Source organism: Phlebotomus argentipes, unplaced genomic scaffold (assembly GCF_947086385.1).
Source record: "Phlebotomus argentipes unplaced genomic scaffold, Phlebotomus argentipes genome assembly contig_15, whole genome shotgun sequence".
Taxonomy (NCBI): Eukaryota; Metazoa; Arthropoda; class Insecta; order Diptera; family Psychodidae; genus Phlebotomus; species Phlebotomus argentipes.
This window is the reverse complement of record NW_026776181.1, coordinates 17,259,425-17,277,565: the sequence shown is the minus strand read 5'-3', so window position 1 is coordinate 17,277,565 and position 18,141 is coordinate 17,259,425. Positions and strand designations below refer to the sequence as shown.

General features: G+C 47.4%; 4 protein-coding genes across 4 annotated transcripts in view; 2 read left to right on the top strand and 2 right to left on the bottom strand.

Moving 5' to 3' along the window:
* The window catches only part of LOC132262525 (mucin-2), a 39,234-nt gene extending 31,736 nt beyond the window's left edge, over nucleotides 1–7,498 (top strand). The window contains exons 8-15 of the mRNA XM_059761804.1: nucleotides 40–92; nucleotides 643–838; nucleotides 1,459–3,725; nucleotides 5,104–5,193; nucleotides 5,255–5,448; nucleotides 6,129–6,354; nucleotides 6,592–7,228; nucleotides 7,302–7,498. Of these exons, the coding sequence (XP_059617787.1) occupies nucleotides 40–92; nucleotides 643–838; nucleotides 1,459–3,725; nucleotides 5,104–5,193; nucleotides 5,255–5,448; nucleotides 6,129–6,354; nucleotides 6,592–7,228; nucleotides 7,302–7,460 (3,822 nt within the window). The 3' untranslated portion in view covers nucleotides 7,461–7,498. The remainder of the gene's footprint in view (nucleotides 1–39; nucleotides 93–642; nucleotides 839–1,458; nucleotides 3,726–5,103; nucleotides 5,194–5,254; nucleotides 5,449–6,128; nucleotides 6,355–6,591; nucleotides 7,229–7,301) is intronic.
* On the top strand, nucleotides 7,498–12,046 carry LOC132262524 (ionotropic receptor 21a; the record flags this gene model as incomplete). The annotated part of the gene is made up of 4 exons (XM_059761803.1): nucleotides 7,498–7,606; nucleotides 8,790–9,169; nucleotides 9,412–11,352; nucleotides 11,414–12,046. Coding segments are annotated over 4 exons (2,574 nt in total), but the record flags the coding sequence as incomplete, so codon positions are not given.
* A 421-nt stretch (nucleotides 12,047–12,467) lies between these two features.
* On the bottom strand, nucleotides 12,468–18,049 carry LOC132263217 (cytoplasmic dynein 1 light intermediate chain 1). The gene is made up of 7 exons (XM_059762875.1): nucleotides 17,881–18,049; nucleotides 17,245–17,435; nucleotides 13,940–14,343; nucleotides 13,636–13,865; nucleotides 13,436–13,547; nucleotides 12,880–13,065; nucleotides 12,468–12,814 (listed from the first exon to the last, which is right to left on the bottom strand). The coding sequence occupies exons 1-7, from the start codon at nucleotides 17,958–17,960 to the stop codon at nucleotides 12,533–12,535; spliced, it is 1,485 nt and encodes a 494-aa protein (XP_059618858.1). The 5' UTR covers nucleotides 17,961–18,049; the 3' UTR covers nucleotides 12,468–12,532.
* On the bottom strand, nucleotides 14,433–16,489 carry LOC132263402 (uncharacterized). The gene is made up of 3 exons (XM_059763146.1): nucleotides 16,348–16,489; nucleotides 16,107–16,286; nucleotides 14,433–16,040 (listed from the first exon to the last, which is right to left on the bottom strand). Exons 1-3 carry the CDS (start codon nucleotides 16,487–16,489, stop codon nucleotides 14,473–14,475), a joined length of 1,890 nt encoding a protein of 629 aa, XP_059619129.1. The 3' UTR covers nucleotides 14,433–14,472.
* Nucleotides 18,050–18,141: the final 92 nt, after the last annotated feature.

The window sequence follows — 18,141 nt, the reverse complement described above, 5'->3', positions numbered from 1 at the left end:
ATCCCTGACCTAGCCTAAGTTTGACACTAAATGTTTCAGCTCGAACAAGAAGGACTCACTCCGTACAACCAAGGAACAAGACAGGGAATCAGGTAACGACTTTGCCTCTTCTTAGCTTGAAATCAAAGAAAATAATCTGTGAATAATTGTTATTTCGATATTTGACATTAACTTCTTTTCTTCCCTACCATATTTATTGATAAAAAAAAATGAATCTCTAATCATTCCATGACATGAACTTGAATGTTTCATGATAATTAATTTACCTCTGTTTTTTTTTTAATTACTCTCAAATTAATTAATAATTAATTAATACGTTTGCTCAAGACATTTTGTGTACAAGTTTGATCCAATTGAATGTGTGGTGAGCGAGATAAAAGAGACACACGGATAAACGCTGCAGTGAGAAGCACTGCAAAAAGAAATCACACATGAAAACACAGAGGAAGTGTGAGAGGAAAATGTACACCGAACTCTCTATTTCATGGGAGATTTTCCACATGAAGAAATATCCCCCATGAGATTTGATTTGTGTTTTTTTGTTGTCTACCATGAATATTATGATATACTATTTTCACATTAGAAGACAATATTATAAGACATTTGAAATACCAAAAAAGAAAATAATTGCATGTATTGAAGGGGAGACAGAAATGAGTTAAATTCCATTACCGAACGTCCCATTGTGATCTCAACAACACACCGGACGGCCACAAGCCCCAAATATCCTTCGATCACCACCACAACCCACAAAAAAGTCACAACGACGGCCACGTATTCCCCAGCGGCGCCCACAAGGTATTCCCAATTTATCAACACTCAATCAACTACACTATTGGCGTAGCGAAATGATCTATCATTGACACTGTGGCGGGGAAATGCCAATGAAAGTCTCCATCAAACACTCAAATAGCCAATCCGCAGTGGATGACCCGCAGTATTTGAGCCAGAGAGACAACAGAGGCGCAGAGAATCGCGATTAGTGATGCTTTTAGTTCCTCTTTTCCTCATGCGACAACACTCACACCACAGATTCCAATGAGACACGGAGATAAACATTGTGGAGAGCTTGATATCATTGCCATTTCATCATCTCACATCCCTTCTCTCTCTCTCTCTGTCTTACTTTCCAAAATCCTTCAAATCCACTCAAGATTGTGGCGAAGAACCTTGATTGCTACAGAGGCGCCACGACATTGCGAGAAATCCCGCCAAAATCGTCGACTAACACAATCTAACTGATCATCGATTCGCGCGGTGTGCATCACTTCATAAACCAGCCCGATTGGCCTTTGAGTAAAGTCCGGATGATGGGTTGATTTGGTTGATTCGCAAAACCCTCTCGCGGTCAGCTTCTATTAACCCAGTAACCATGAGTTAATGAGAGAGCATCTAACGCATACAATTCTCGGGGTAGTTTTGTTCCCAGTGGAAGAAAAGAAAGTCAAACAACAGTAGTCAGTCTTTGTTGATGTTGTTGACGATGTTGTAAAGAGCCTGTTTATTTCCCATCCCTACAGATCATCACTGTCGGATGGTAGCAACAATAAGACGGATAGTAGAGTAATTTTAACACTGAAGGCACGCGCGGATGTCATTGACACACACGAGACATACCCTGACATTGAACATTCCCCCTCAAGTGAATACCCCTCCCTGTCCCCCACCCATCCCCTGCCCAGCCAGGAGAGAGTGACACTGTTGAGCGAGGTGCAGGAGCCAGACACCGTTATCATCACCATTAGCACCAACACAACTAGGGACACTGAAGACACGAGCACCCCACTCGCAAGGGTGGCTCCGGTCAATGAGACTGAACCCGAGAGCACGGCACAGGTGGCGAGGAAGAAGAACATTTTCGATTATGTATACTCGGACATTCAGCCACAGAGCTTCAGGCCGCCCGACGAGGCGCCCGAGGCGGAGACTCACAATGCTATCGACAGCACCACTCGGCCCAGTAGCACAACCAGTACGACAACATCAACAACAACAACCCCACAGCCCGTTGTTGAGGCGAAAATCCACCCAGTGCCACTATTCTTCCGCAATCGCGAGAACTCCCCTCTGGAGTTGGTCATCCCGACCACCACTCCCTCTCCCTACAATTGGGACGCGGCGGTCAGGTTGTCGCCATCAACCACGACCCTCGAGAGAGTCGTGGAGACGAGCACCCTGCCCAAGAGGCGCTTCTTCAGCACACCGCCGACTGTGCTGCAGAGGGGTACATTCCCGGTGGATTTCGGCCTCAACAGAACACACACGCCATTCACAACGCCGAGGAATCTCTTCTTCAAAGAAGTCCTCAACAAAACACTCGACACAGGCGCCACAAGTGGTCGTCCCTTTGTCTCCCCGTACAAGAGCTTAGAGAACCTACTGACAACAGACAGCACATTGCGCGGAACGACATCCTCACTTCGGCCAGTGGTGAGGACCACTCCCACGAATGCACAACCCATCCGCAGTCACTTCCTCATCACGGCCGCCCCGAGGATTAATATCACGAGCACTGAAAGCACAACCACAGAGAGCACCACTACAACATCTACAACTACACAGGCTCCCATTGAGGAGACCACTGTCACTGAGGAGGAAGAGCCTCCGGTGACGGACATTCCCGAGGTGGAGGAGGATCTCACAGCAACCGTAATTTCTAGGTCTAGGAGTAGGGGAACGCCCAAGATTCCAACAACCAGAGGCCGCCTAAAGGGATCCTACGTCTACACCACCGCCAACACGCTTGAAATTGATCCAACGACCTACGCGCCGAAGCTGAGGTTCATCCCTCTGACGCAGGAGCCGAGGCCGGAGACGACCACAGCCGGGGCGAACAAGAAGAGAGTGATCAAGATGAGGGTGCCGCCAAAGAGGATCAGGAACAGAGTGGCGACCCTGCAAGACCGAGCGTTCCATGAGAGCTCAGTGAATAGGGATCGACAGCAAGAAGTCATCCCGCTGGAGAAGTTGTTTGAAGACAGATTCGAGAAGAAGAATGCCAGCAAGTTTGCCAGTGAAGACTCAACAGTCTCACCAACTGACTCGAGTCAGAAGATTGTCGAGATAACCGATCGCCCAGTGTACTTTGCCCACTATAAGCGACTGTCGGACAAGCCAAAGAAGCACTACCTGGAGAACTACGAGTTCATCCGGCCAGATGACGAACTGACCCAGCAAGCTAACAGAGAGAAGTTCCGCGCCACTGTGGAGATGCCAGAGTTTAACGTTCCCACCGAGTCCGAGCGGGCATCATTCCGTGACAATGTCGAGCCGGAAGTTGAGGAAGAGGAGGAGGAAGAGGAGGAGCCCGAGGAGGAGGAAGATCTAGATGATGATCTGTTGTATAGAGATCAAGAGAATCCCTTGCTCTATGAATATCCAGTGGAAGACACTGAGAGTCCCAATGTTGTAGAGACAACGACTCAAACAACAACGACTCGCCGTGTAACAACCACAACCACGACAACTTCCACCCCAAAGCCCACGACTAAGACAACCACGACCCCACCTCCGCCCACCACGGAGGTGCAGACGACCAAGACCACAACAACCAAGCCCCCCACTCCCCAAACGACAACGAGAATCCCGCCGCGCGCCTCCCGGGTAAACAATGCCATCAAGACAACCATTGCAGCCTCGCTGCCGCGCAGGATTGTGTCTCCGGCCGCCTCCCTGAAATGTACAGACAATTCGCCAAATGCCAAGTGCAACGAAATTCCTTCGAGGTATTCAATCTATAAGAAAAAAAAACAGCAAACTCACAACACTAGATTACGGCAAGAAAGCCAACAGATGAGAAAGATGTTCTGTGTATAGTCAACCGTACGAGAGGAGGTTTAGAAAATAATCCTTAGAACTGTTGAATGGCATTTTCTTCACCACTCACCACCTCTTGAAAGCGTTTTCTGCTACTCCTTCTTTCTATCTCTCTTCACTGTCTTCTACTATCCCTATTCTGGCCAGTTGACGAGAGAGGATCTCCGCTGGAGAATTTCTTGACTGTGATGCTGCTGAGACTGGGCGCGCTCACTCTATCGCTTCAGAGCTTTGCACTTGATTGTTTCTCTATATGGATTTTCAGTGAACGCTGCAGCCTTCTGCAAAGCATGGCCAAGTAAATTCCTCCGCAAGAAGATTGATACCAAAAAATCCAACATCCCAACGCGTTATCTCAGAACCCTTAGTCGAAGAAATGCCATTAATAGACCAAGTTACTGTGCACCACCAAACCACCTTTGCTAATTCAAATTAATTCCATTAACCGTCCAAGGACACCAATCTGTGTCCACCTCTTATCACAACTCCCCCCCAGTCAAACCGAGCGGAATCTGTCGAACAAGAACACACACAGACACTTGAGAGACGCCCCAGAGAGAAAGACATCTCTGGGAAAGTTCCCACACAGAGTGGCGGAGGAGATTTCGCCATCTGGAGCAATCAATCATTGTGCGCGTTGCTGGTTTAATTCACACATCTCGGTTCACAGTCTGTCCTGAGAACAGCATCTGCCATTTTTGGAAAGCAAGATCGGGCTTTTGTCGCGTGTTCCTAATCCCATAAATTGAGTTAATCTTCAATGTGTATCGTATTGCCTTTGCTCATGGTCTATCTTTCATGAGACACACACTCTCCCAAAATCGCAGCGTCCACAACCCTCCCCTCACCCACCCACCCTCACCCATCCCCAGAGAATTCACGCCACACCGTAGAACTGTATATTTGACTTTGTGTAATTAATTTGTAATATAATCAATTAGTCTATATATGTGTTTAATCTGCACCAATGCACGCCATGTAACAATACCCGTAGTTGATGGTAAATTGTGTAAATAGCTGAATTGAGACACGAAACATTGTGTTCACCTGTTACACACTCTCATAGTGCGGCTTTCGCTTTTTTCTTCACATCTTTTTGTAGTATATTTTATTCTGTGTGCATTTTTTAATACAATTGTTCAGCTGAATGATGTTTTTTTTTGTTGGTGGGAAAAAGACACAAACACAGATACACTTTAGGCGAAGAACATACATATATACCTTAAGTCTCATGGTGTCAGCCAAAAGATCAAAAAATGCAGCTAAACTCGCTCTTGCCTCTTGTAGAACTCACACGAGAAATCGAGGAAGTTCTCACTACTCGACCAGCGGCGATCAGCACTCGACAGTCACGTCGAATCGCGGAACACATCCTCCGTGAGTTGTTCTGTCCGCCATCTTGGCAGCCATGATGGCTAACTTTGTGACTTGCTTTCAGACGCGCCCGGCCTACCCTTAAACCTTCCCAAACCATTGTGTCCAAGGCTCAGGAGTACATCGACATCTACCGCTTCCCGCCATGGCGTCCGGATCCCGTCTATCCTCAGCCCACGCCCGACAAGACGGCCGCCAAGTGCCGCAAAGATGTCTGTCTCCTGCCTGACTGCTTCTGCGGAGGAAAGGACATTCCAGGTATGCGAACGGTGATTGGGAGTGTTATTGCTGTTGAATTTCTCAGGACAGAAGCAAGGTTTCGTTGGAGTTCCCAAGCAGAGGGGGCGGGGCTTACGAATGGGCGGAGCTTACTTGGGAACTCTTACCAAACCTGCGAACATTATCCTTTTCACAAAATACACACAAAGACTCTCAGTGGCGCGATGAGGAGTGGTAGAGACGTCAGCCAAAGAGAGACACACTAAATCTAAAGAATAATGCCAATGCAGGAGATTTGCTCGCCGAGGAAACGCCGCAGATTGTGCTAATAACATTCGACGATGCCGTGAATGACCTGAATCGGGTCACGTATGCTGAGTTGTTCGAAAGAGGGCGCGTGAATCCCAATGGCTGTCCAATCTCTGGGACATTCTACGTGTCTCACGAGTGGACGGACTACGTGCAAGTGCAGAACTTGTATGCGGACGGCCATGAGATTGCCTCCCACACAGTGTCGTAAGTGATCTGCTTTTTCTGGTCAGGAGAAGTGTCTCTCTCTCTCTCTGTTTCACTTCCTGCTTCGCGCGCGCGCTCATCAGACAACTAACACAAGAAACACACACTTGATTATGGGGAATGCGTTCATTTTGCGCCCGCGACTAATTGTCTTTTCTATCCCTCAAACTCGCCTGTCCTCATCCAACTCTGACCGCGTTTAGGTGACATGCCGGTGGAGCATGTGCCACAGATTGTGTTGCTGACATTCGACGACTCCGTGAATGACCTCAACAAGCAACTCTACGTGGATCTGTTCGAGAAGGGCAGAGTGAACCCCAACGGATGCCCCATCACGGCCACCTTCTACGTCTCGCACGAGTGGACGGACTACAGCCAGGTGCAGAATCTCTACTCCGACGGACATGAGATGGCATCGCACACAGTCTCGTAAGTTGAGGAGAACACAGCACAAGGTCCAGAAGGAGTCCTCAGCACAACAGACATCACCAAAATTCTCTTAACACTCTCTAAACACTGACCACTTCCCAGGATCTGACCCGGCCTCGGATCAGACCCACTCAATTGACTGTACATAATCATGAGACACGCAGAAACTCTTCCAGATTACACACGATTCCCAGCGGCGAGCGACAGTTTTAACCGCTCTGTCTGTTCAATCTCCAGGCACAGCTTCGGCGAGCAGTTCAGCCAGAAGAAGTGGACAAAGGAAGTGGCCGGCCAGCGAGAGATCCTGTCCGCCTATGGAGGCGTGAAGCTGGAGGATGTGCGCGGCATGAGGGCCCCCTTCCTGTCCATTGGCGGCAACAAGATGTTCAAGATGCTGTACGACTCCAACTTCACCTACGACTCCTCGATGCCCGTGTACGAGAACCGCCCGCCCAGCTGGCCGTACACGCTCGACTACAAGATCTTCCACGACTGCATGATCCCGCCCTGTCCCACCAAGAGCTACCCAGGCGTCTGGGAAGTGCCCATGGTGATGTGGCAGGACTTGAATGGCGGCCGCTGCTCGATGGGCGACGCCTGCTCCAATCCGCCCGAGGCCGAGGGCGTCGTGAAGATGCTGATGAAGAACTTCGAGCGCCACTACACGACCAACAGGGCGCCGTTCGGGCTGTACTACCACGCGGCGTGGTTCACGCAGCCGCACCACAAGGAGGGCTTCATCCAATTCCTCGATGCCATCAACTCCATGAAGGACGTGTGGATCGTGACCAACTGGCAGGCGCTGCAGTGGGTGCGTGATCCCACGCCCATCTCGCGACTCAACTCCTTCCAGCCCTTCCAGTGCAACTATGCAGTGAGTAATCGAAGGACTTTCTCTCTGTCTCGGGATCTGCTGACCAAAAACCACCCATTTTTTCGCCTTCCAGGGACGCCCAAAACGCTGCAACAACCCGAAAGTGTGCAATCTTTGGCACAAGTCCGGAGTGCGATACATGCGAACGTGCCAACCATGTCCAGACATTTATCCCTGGACCGGCAAGTCCGGCATCCGGTCGTCGCGAGTGGACAACGACATTGAGGAGTGAAGTGTTGGGAGTGACGACAAAAAGGGACATCCGATGACGAAGAGAAGCAAGAATTTCAACAATACAAAAGGGACAAACGAAACTCACTTTTTTTTTAGAACTGAGAGAAATGAAATTAATAATGTTTAATTGTGACAACAAGAAGGAAAAAAAGGAAGATTGTGAATTTGGCTTATTAATTTATTTATTGCTGAGAGCAAAAAAAAAAGAATCAATTAATCTCTGGCGACGCGCATCTGAAATCCTCCTAAATCGCGTGTTTGTTGTGATAAGTTTATCTCTGCCTCGATTCCACTACTTAACTTTGTTGTGCAAGGATGCAAAATGTTCGGGGATTAATTGACCCAATTCAACAAATTTCAATATAATAAACATAGCAGAAGTTGATAAGGTGTCCGGCGAATCGTCTGTCTGTCGCATTGAGATTGCTTAACACACTATTTATGATCAATATTCGAAGCCATGATTTTTTACACTTAATTTTATTGTGACTCTAGTGGATTCTCCGAGAGGTATTTTTTTGATTTGTGCTCGTCTCAGGCCGCGACGGGTGATAAGCCGCATACCTTTTTGACTCGCGTGGACAAATGATAAGAGAGATATGGAAAAAAGTTAAATGATGGCGAATTTAAGTGTTAAGATTTTGGAGGAGACACAAAACTCGTGCGAGAGTGTTAAAACTATGCTGTTTATCTATCTTAATAGCTTCTCTCTTACTTCTGTAAGGTCTTCTAGTAGAATTCTATTCTCTTTTTTACTTTCCCCTTCATTTCACCTACTTTTCTTTCAAGCTTTTCGCTCTCATTCTCACTCTTTCTCTGACTGTTCTTTCGCTTTCCTTAGGAGCTATGCAATAAAATGCGAAATCTCTGCGTGAAAATGTATTATTTCTTCCATTTTGATGAAAGTATTCGTGCAAAAGAGCAACTTATGAAGACATTTAGAGATATTTCCGAACTGTGCGACGTCCTTCCGAAGCGACCGCACCGAGGAATATCTGAGACAATCTATGTAATTACTTATAGGCTTTATGTAATAAAAGATGAGAAATGTATTAGAAATAAAAGTGAAAACCATATTTAAAGCCTCTCGACTGTTATTTCCGATTGCAGGTGTTCAATCATAGCATTTCTGAATATTTAATCCTCCCATTTTATGGTCACCCAATAAAGCGCCCAATCGATTCTCGAAGAAGGACATAAAAGGAAGAGAATTCACCCTGTCACTTCCAGTCCGTCGTGAGAATGATGAGAGTGAAAATCCTGGGAGTTCTTCTCCTCCTCAGCATTGTCAGTTCTCTGGAGTTTTGCCCCAAAAGAGTGCCTGAGAATGCAACGAAAACCGTGCAAAAGCGCTTCGTGGATCCGACTTTCCGCGGCAATCCCAAGACCAAGGAGGAAGTGTGGCACAGGAACTTCAACACCACAACTTCCGCCTTCGATCAAGCGCCCGCACTCATTGCGCTGCTGAACAAAATCACCGTGCAGTATCTCAGCTCCTGCATTCCCGTGATTCTGTACGACAGATTCGTGCAGAACTCGGACAGCGTCATTCTGCAGAAACTCTTCCAGACCTTCCCCACGTCCTTCATCCACGGGCGCATCAATGCCAATTACTCAGTGGAGCGACTGGACATTCTGGAGCCTTCGACGGACTCCAAGTGTCGCAGTTTCATTCTCTTTCTCTCAGACGCCATGATGACGCGGAAGGTAAAGTCAATTGTGAGATTATGAGTCGCATGGCGGTTGCGTGCGATTTCACAGGGAGCGGCAAATGTTCTGATTGCGGACGGAAAGTGTAACTCAACGTCTTGTAATGAATACTCACTATTTCTACATAACATACACTTTACTATATTCTTTTTCTGAGTATATTCCAACATGCATTTTATTGACTCTTCTTAACACTCTTTGATTTGCCGCACTTTCCTCTCATGGCGCACTTCCTGCAGGTTTTAGGGCCCCAAATCCGCGCCAGAGTTGTCGTAATTCCGCGCTCAACGCAGTGGAAGCTGCAGGAGTTCCTGTCATCGCCCTTGTCGCGCGACATCGTCAACCTGCTGGTCATCGGCGAGTCGTACACCTCAGCGGACGTGACGAAGCAGCGCCCCTTCGTGCTGTACACGCACAAGCTGTACGCCGACGGCCTGGGCGCCAATAAGCCCGTAGTGCTGACATCGTGGATTAAGGATCGCCTCACGCGGCCCCACGTCAACCTCTTCCCGTCCAAATTCCGCAAGGGCTTCTCTGGCCACCGCTTCCTGGTGGCGGCGTCGCACCAACCGCCCTTTATCTTCAAGCGCAAGTCCACCGACGGCGTGGGAAACGTGAACATCGCGTGGGAAGGCATGGAGCTGCGCATGCTGAACATTCTGAAGACGAAGCTGAACTTCACATACGAGATCATGGAGCCCAGGCAGCAGCAGCTCAGCTCTGGCGATGGCGTGGTGCAGGAAGTGGCCCACGGATTGGGAGACATTGGCGCGGCGGGCGTGTATGTCACCACGAAGCGCATGCAGGAGGTGGAGATGACGGCCGGACACTCCAGAGACTGCGCCGTCTACGCCACGCTCATGTCCAAGGCTCTGCCGCGATACAGAGCCATCATGGGACCCTTCCAGTACCCCGTGTGGATTGCCCTCACGGCCACTTACCTCGTGGCAATCTTCCCGCTCGCATTCTCCGATCGCCTCACGCTGAGCCACTTGATTGGCAACGCTGGCGAGGTGGAGAACATGTTCTGGTACGTCTTTGGCACCTTCACCAACTGCTTCACCTTCACGGGCAAGTATTCGTGGAGCAGCAGCAAGAAGGACTCCACGCGCATGCTGATCGGCTGGTACTGGGTCTTCACCATCATCATCACGTCGTGCTACACGGGCTCCATCATCGCCTTCGTCACGCTGCCCATCTTCCCGGACACGGTGGACTCGGTGGAGCAGCTGCTGGGCGGCTTCTACCGCTTCGGGACGCTGGAGAAGGGTGGCTGGGAGTACTGGTTCGCCAACTCCACGCACAAGGACACAGCGCGCCTCATCAAGGACATGGAATACGTGCGAGACGTTCCCGAGGGCTTGAACAACGTCACGAAGGCCTTCTTCTGGTCGTACGCCTTTCTGGGCTCGCGCGCTGAGCTCGAGTACGTCATCCAGTCCAACTTCTCGGACGACAGCTTCGGCAAGAGATCCGCACTGCACCTGAGTGACGACTGCTTCGGGCTGTTCTACGCCGGCCTGGCAATGCCCAAGGACTCCGTGTACACGGATCCCTTCAACGACGCCATCCTGCGCATGCAGCAGAGCGGGCTGATGGACAAGCTGACGAATGACGTGAATTGGGTGATGCAGCGCACCAGCACCGGAGGCTTTCTCCAGGTCATCCCCGGGAAACTGGCAACGGCCGCCGTGGAGGAGCGCGGCCTCACTCTAGCAGACACAGAGGGCATGTTCCTCCTGCTAGGAATGGGCTTCCTCCTCGCGGCAGCCGCTCTGGTGTCCGAGTGGGTGGGCGGATGCACGCGCAAGTGCAAGAGCATCCTGCTGAGGCGTCGTCGCCGGGCTGAAGGACTGAACTCTGAGCTCGACTCAGAGACCACGTCCTGTCATCCCACATCTCTGCAGCCGGACTTCGAGCACAGAGACTCGGCGATCGCTCACGATGCCACAGACACGGAAATTCCCCGGAAATCCATCAGCTTGAGGAGTTTGAACAGGCAGACGCTCAAGGAACTCTACGACGGTCCGAAGCGCCGACACTCAACGGTGATCCTGATGGATGGACAGGTGATGACGGACGCCCAGGCGCTAGGCAAACTCCAGCAGAAGCACAAGAAAGTGGAGTCAATGGACTTGTCCAGAATCCTTCGGTATCTCGGCAAAGAACCTGCAGAGAAGGTGAGTTTTCCGCCCTGGCGAGAGACATAAAGAGCAAAATCTTAGTCTAGAAATCCTTCAGGAAACTCACCACGAGGAGGAATCCGCAGTTCAGGAGATTCACGAGGTGGAGATCAATCGTCCTGACACGCCTTTCCACCGAAATCACATCGATGACGCCTTTGGCGAGAAGATCATCCATCCAGAAGACGAAGAGCAGAATTGAGTTGGTTCTCATTTATTCTCAATTTGCTATATTACATTAAATTTTCACGGTGATTTTTCCGCCAAAAAAATCACCACCAAAGCACAAATATTATAAATATTCTTTCTCATGTTAATAATTCTTGTCTTGGGAAGAGTATCAATAAGTTTTTTTTTCATCTTCTTCTTCTTTCTCACCACGAAATACAAAAAAGAACTCCTTTTAGCGTTCCACCAAAGAATTGTTAAGTTTTTTTTTGTTTATACAAATTAATTCTGTTAGAATTCACATGAGAGTCTCACGAATTATTATTTTTTATTGAGTTGTGCTGGGAAAAAGGAGAATACAAAAAAAATAATAGGTATAAAGTGGACAGAAACAGTTCTTGAGAAAATCATTGAAAAATAGTAATAAAAAATAAATTAAATTTATCTCTCTTTCTAGCAATTAATTGTAAAATCATGTTAAATTTCCTCTCCACTCTCATTGATTTCTCTCTCTTTCTCTCTCTTTTTCTCTCAAAATATTATTTATAGTAATTATAAATCAAAATAAATACTTTTAGCAGCACTTTATAATTATTTTTATTCCTCCTTCGAAGTACTTTCTCATATATACGAGTTAAGTTTTTCATATCTCTCTCTCTATACAACTCCTTTCGACGCCTGCAAACTTCCTCTCTCTTTCCCTCCCCTCCGGAAAATGGCTTACAAGAGACACTCATCCTTTCCATTCTCTCTGTACAGGACAAATAAACATTGCGCGAGACATTGGAAGGCGCTTTCTTGAAGGCTTCTCGACTGGAAATCATTGGGTTGAAGATAAATTGCACAGACAAATTAAATGGACAACGTTAAAAGGGAAAAGATTTTAACTCCAGACCGGCTCTCCAGTGCCTCAGCTTCTCTCTCCCTCTCTCTCTCTCTTTCTCTTTCTCTTTTTGGAATATCAGAATGTTCAGTGTGTGTGTTTCCACTTCAGCCTCCCGGATTCCCTTCAGCAATCACTCTGGCCCGCATATTCCGCCTCCTTTTTACTCACGACACTCCTCGTGAGCCGATCCAGCTCCGCCGCGGCGTCCGTTCGCACGCTCATCTTCTCACCAGCACCCTCCTCCATGCCATTGGGCGGCTGCCTGCCCGCCGGACTCCTCGGACTGCCGCCCATGTCACCGGCAGGCCCACCAGGCGTGCCGGACTTCTTGTTCAGCAGCGAATTGAAGAAGTTCGCCAAAACTCCCTCACCGCCAGGCGTCCCTGGCGTCAGTTTGGCATCGATCTAAAACCACAAGAAATCCTCATTAGCTTTTCCCAGTCACACAGAGACATCCACACATCACTCACCTTCTTATTGGGTGATCCCTGACTGCCCGTTATCGGCGTTCGCGGGGACACTTTGCCGCCCGGCTGCGATCTCATGGGCGATTCCCCTCTCGTTGGCGTCTGTCCCTGCAGCAGCAGCTGCTGCTGGCGCGCCAAGAACGTCTGCTCATCCTCAGGATGCACCTCCACTTCCCGATTGGTCGCCGTCTGCGAAGGAAGTGCAGAACAGAGAGTCAATTAATAGGCCTTTAGTGATCATCTGACCCTTCTCAATTGACAAATATATGGGTCAACTTGAGTCATCGCATCATCATCACACTTTCACTGGGTCACAAGCGAGTGTCTCTCTCTCTTCTCATGATCGCGCGATCGACAAAAAAACAATTTATGGGATTTAAATGTGATGTTTCTCAAGCCAAAACACGATAGAGTGTGATTTCATAAGAAGCCATCTCTGAAATTATGCTCAATTTCACACAATTAGGCACGCTGAGAGTGTCGAGAGACAGTTTTTTTTACTTGTCACACAGAGAGCATTTGAGGTCAAGGCAGCGCGCGCGCATCTCTTAACTCTCACCTTCCGCTGTGGAGGAGGCACAATGATATCCGTGTAGTAGTCATCGGGCTTGCATGTTTGCATATTCTCGTACAGGATGCTGATCTTCTTCATGTTGTCCCAGCCAGCAGGACTGGAAAAAAGACAGAGAGAAGAGAGAAGCATGATGAGTGTGATTGGTGGCAATTGTGGGTGGGAAGCATTTCGTGTGAGAGACTCACATGAGAACGGCGTCTTTCTCCACGACAAGAGCCGGTGTTCGAAACGGCAGATCGTAAATTCGATGCGTTAAATATTTATAAAGTAGATCACAGTTTTTGTCTTCTTTAACACTCGTGTAGAACAGCGATGCGCCATGCGCCAGACAGAATCTCCTTATCCACTGCTGCATAAAGTCAAAGTGCTCATCCCGATAGTCGAACTCCTTCTCCAAAGTGGTCATGTAGTCAGTCTGCAGGGCAAAAGACCCAATTTATTCACTCAGAACCATCAAATAAAGCAGTCTTAAAATCATCATCTTCTCACCTTTGTCACAACGACTACAATGTCGAGGCCCAGGTTGGTGGTGAGCGCGCCCTCGGGCAGTGGTAACGCATCCAATTCATCATCCGCCGACGACAGCCTGGCGCTCCTCTTCATGGGCGAGCCGGGATCCAGATCGTCGCCCGCCTCGCAGTACGTCTGCCAGGCGGTGACGAGCTTCTGACGCGCCGCCTGGCGCTCCTCCGTCTCCAGCTTCAGCTTGTCCACATGCTCAGCGAGTATCTTGAGCCAGTGCTGCAGCTGTTCCAGCCACGACCACGGCGTGTTCATCGACACAGCGAGGATGACCAGCGTGTGCGCGTAGCTCGACTCATTCAGCGCGAACTTGAGGAGATTCGTGTGCCCTGGATCGCCGTCCAGCACCCAAACTCCCAATCGTGTCAAATCTGCAAGACATATAGAAAACACTGCATTAAATACACAACTCTTCCCGCTTTGTCAAACATGTTCAAGGAGTCACTAAAAGAGATTTTAATTCATTAGAACTTTATTATCTCACAAAAATGCTAACAATCCTAACAATCCTCCAAAGCAGGACCGAATAAGAGGAGATCCAAGAGCTCAAAACGCGTCTTCGCGAGAGTAAAAACACTTCCCAATTGGGAATACTTGTAATCCTCCAAAGACGGAACAGATCCATGCATTGAGAATGAATCTTCTTGTATTTTCTCCGAAGTTAGAGGCTCAATTTCTGGTAATATATCGTCTTGCATAAATTCTACCCCAAAAGTGATATTTTTCTGCAGATTGGCGCCAATGGAAAATGTCATATTACCATTCAAATGCGTCATGAAATACTTGTCTTCATCATATTTGCTCAAGTGAAATTCTCGCACATCAGAAACTACAACAGATGAATTAACATTTCCTATCAAGTTCACCAAATCAATGCTATAGTTGACAAACATAAAGTGTCTTTTCTGCAGCACAATCAAATCACCTTGAGAATTTTCACTCAAAATTTCAGTTATCGTTTCACAAATAGTCAATGGCGCATCTTCAAACGTTCGCAACTCCTTCACACTCTTATTTCTCATCTCTTCAATCAAATTCACGTTGAAATGCAGCAAAGTGTACAAGCCAACAGTGGCGCTGAAGAGCATTTGATGGAAAGGATCAAGAAAAACCAGCAGCAATGCAGTCAAGTCTGTTAAACTATTTGCATCTTGACTCTTTACAGCCAACATTGCATCCTTAACACCCACATCTGATCCTCTCATTCTTCCGTCGCGCCACAAGAATAAGTTTACAATCTTAAGCGTTCTGCCAAAATAGTTATAATCCACATTACAAATGACAGATAATCTGGAATTATCGGTCTGTGATATTTGTAATACCGAAACTATATCTTTCTCCTCTCCTGAAAACCTCAAACCAGCGACGAAAAGTGAAGAATTACTCAAATTCCTCGGCGTGACATGACAAAAATCTCTAAGGACATTTTTAGCACATCGATTGACCTCCAAATCCAAATGTTTATCCATGAAAATCATCGCTTTGGCAGCATCAGAAATTCCATTCTTTATAGCCGAAAGACTAACATCAAGTTTAGAAATCAAGTTAAATGAATCCTGCAATTGCCATTCATCTTCAATGGAAATTATTGAGTACTTCAGCAAAGAGGAATCTTTTTCCCCTTCGAAACCATAACTAATTTCGTGTTTTGTATGAATTTTACTAACATTTCCAATGCTATCAGATCGAAATTTCAGTTCAGGACAACTTTTAGTCACAAATCTGATTTCTGTGATGTTTTTAATACTCTTCACTTCCCTATTCAAGCGACAGTGTCCTTTTAATGAACGTTCAGAGCTCTCAAATGTCCCAAATTCTCCCATTTGATGACTTCTCCAATTGTAAATCAATACTTTCGCCAGTAATTTTACAAGATTAACACTCGCTGTTGGCTTATCTTGTGGCAATATCACTTTTCCATTGCTGTTAATCAGGAAAACTATAGAATCCATCGTAATGTTTTCATCATTCTCACTCTGCTCATCTATTAACATATGAGCAATGCTGGAATTTGCATACTTCTCCTCATTAGAATAGTGTGCATTCACCAACACTGTGTCAGATGTGACTGGAAAGACCCCAAAGTAATCATTAGTAATATTTATAACTCTCTGCAAACAGTTGATTTACTCACAAGGAGAAACTGTCAAGTGAATTTCGTCCTCCATTGCAAATGTTTCTTCGCCAATCACGTGAGAAGCTTTAAGTTTCACGGAAAAATCATAATTCTGCCTCAAATGTTGTGTCAAGAAGTGATCTAGAAATCTTCCATTCCCTTCTGGAGCATCCAAATTATCCTTGTGATTCACATAATCTATAAAATCACAGCATAATCAATCCTGAATTCAAAACATTCCAAGTGTAGATGATTTTACGTGGCTCCAAAGGAGAAAAGGACTCTGCAGAACGTTGAATTTCCACTTTATGCGTCTTGTTTAGCACTTGATCAGAATAATTGTCACAACGCAACGGCACAGAACATTTAAGCAAAATTGCAATGATGAAAAACCACTTCATGATTGTTCACTCGTCGAAAATTGACACTTGAATGTGCAAATTTCACATTATCTCGCGCTTTTATACACACTTTGCTCTCAATATTCCCGATTACACAATTCTAAATTATTCATATGTGTCTTATTGGTCTTATTTGTCCGAAGGTTATCGAAAGGTTTACGAAAAGAAAGCAGAATTTTACATAAAAACTTTCGTCTTCTTCATTTTTTTTCTTATAATTTCGAGCATTTTGAATGAACATTTGACGTGACAAAGATGATTTTTCAGTGCAATTAAAAAGACTTTGATGCAATTATGGACAATTGTGCGTCGAAAAATATGTTGGCATTTCAAGATGCGGAAAATCCCGGCGACAAGTTAGTTTACTTAACAATTTTAATGACGATTAGTCAAAACAAACATATCAAGAACTTAAGTAAGAATGTTTCAATGCGATATAGAAGCTGATTCTTCATTATTATGCGAAATACTTGCTGAAGAGTCATTAAGATTTTTAACTATCTTTTTCTTTCACAGACAATTCTCAATCTCACATTTTCCGTGTTCAATTTCTTTGCTTTTTCCACAGAAAATATCAAAGAAATCTCTTCGTTTGCTTACAATGTTAAAACAAACATGATTTTCTGGCCATATTAAATGGCCAGAAAAGACCAAAAACCGAAGGTTTGTCGCGTGAAGACACATCGTGACCCAATTACCGGGTCTCTTTTGGGGGTTTTCGGCCCCTCTCGGGGATAATGGTCGGGCAGACTCACCGTCTCTGTACTCATCACGGACGTCTATGTAGGCGTACTCGAGTCCCGAGCCCTTCTTGGGGTCCTCCACGCCCTGCAGCTTGGCGATCAGGCTGGTCTTGCCGGACGCGTTGTCCCCCACGACGAGCACCGACTTGTTGGACGGCAGCTTCGTGCTGCCCTGCCTTTGTACTTCGCCCAGGATCTCGGACCTGTCCAGGAGAGAGAGAAGAGAGCGTGTCTTAGCTTGCGTCTCCGATGCATGAGTCATCAATCGATGGGGGAGTGACACCTGTTCCCTCGCTCTTCCCACCCACCCCCCAGCCACCCTCGTCGCCCGCAGGCCGCGCAAATCTCACGGGTGAGAAGCCCGTCGCGTCCGGACGGCCGTCGAGGCCTCCGGACGCCGCCAGAGCGCACCAACTGGCGACTCTCCCGAGCGTGATGTCATCGGAGAGAGTGGCCCAGTGATTAGTGGGGAATGCTGAGGGAATGCGCGATCGCGCATTAATTGCAATTAGCATATCGCGAGGTGAGTGTGATGGTGAGAAAAGCCATGACAATGGGGCGACCAAAATAGGCGTTCTCACGGGAGCCCGTCGCTTGTCTGCCACGCACCAGTCGCCCAGGCGCGCACAGCGCCCCAAATCCACTCACCACAGGTTCTCCTTGGCCTCCGTGCCGTCCTTTTTGCGCGTGGTGCCCGTCACGCCGTTCGTCTGTGATGTAATTTCCATTTTTTCAGGATCCAGACCGATTTTTCGCAACACACAATCGAGATATTTTGACAGCCACAATTCCACCGCTGCGTACCCGTGGCGCTGCAGTCGGCGAAAATGGTGCTCAATCGCGGCGAACTTCACGCGCTTCTGCCATGCTTTCTAAAAGCTCATCTTTATCGCGCTTTTTCTCTCCCAG

Bases quoted from the DNA above. Each gene is read 5' to 3' on its own strand.
- LOC132263402 (XM_059763146.1), bottom strand. From the start codon at position 16,489: ATGAAGTGGTTTTTCATCATTGCAATTTTGCTTAAATGTTCTGTGCCG. The intron at 16,287-16,347 runs GTAAAATCATCT...GTGATTTTATAG, and splicing joins CTTTTCTCCTTTGGAGCCAC to ATTATGTGAATCACAAGGAT. The intron at 16,041-16,106 runs GTGAGTAAATCA...GGGTCTTTCCAG, and splicing joins TCACTTGACAGTTTCTCCTT to TCACATCTGACACAGTGTTG.
- LOC132263217 (XM_059762875.1), bottom strand. From the start codon at position 17,960: ATGGAAATTACATCACAGACGAACGGCGTGACGGGCACCACGCGCAAA. The intron at 14,344-17,244 runs GTGAGTCTGCCC...TATGTCTTGCAG, and splicing joins CCGTGATGAGTACAGAGACG to ATTTGACACGATTGGGAGTT. The intron at 13,066-13,435 runs GTGAGAGTTAAG...CTTCCTTCGCAG, and splicing joins TGCCTCCTCCACAGCGGAAG to ACGGCGACCAATCGGGAAGT.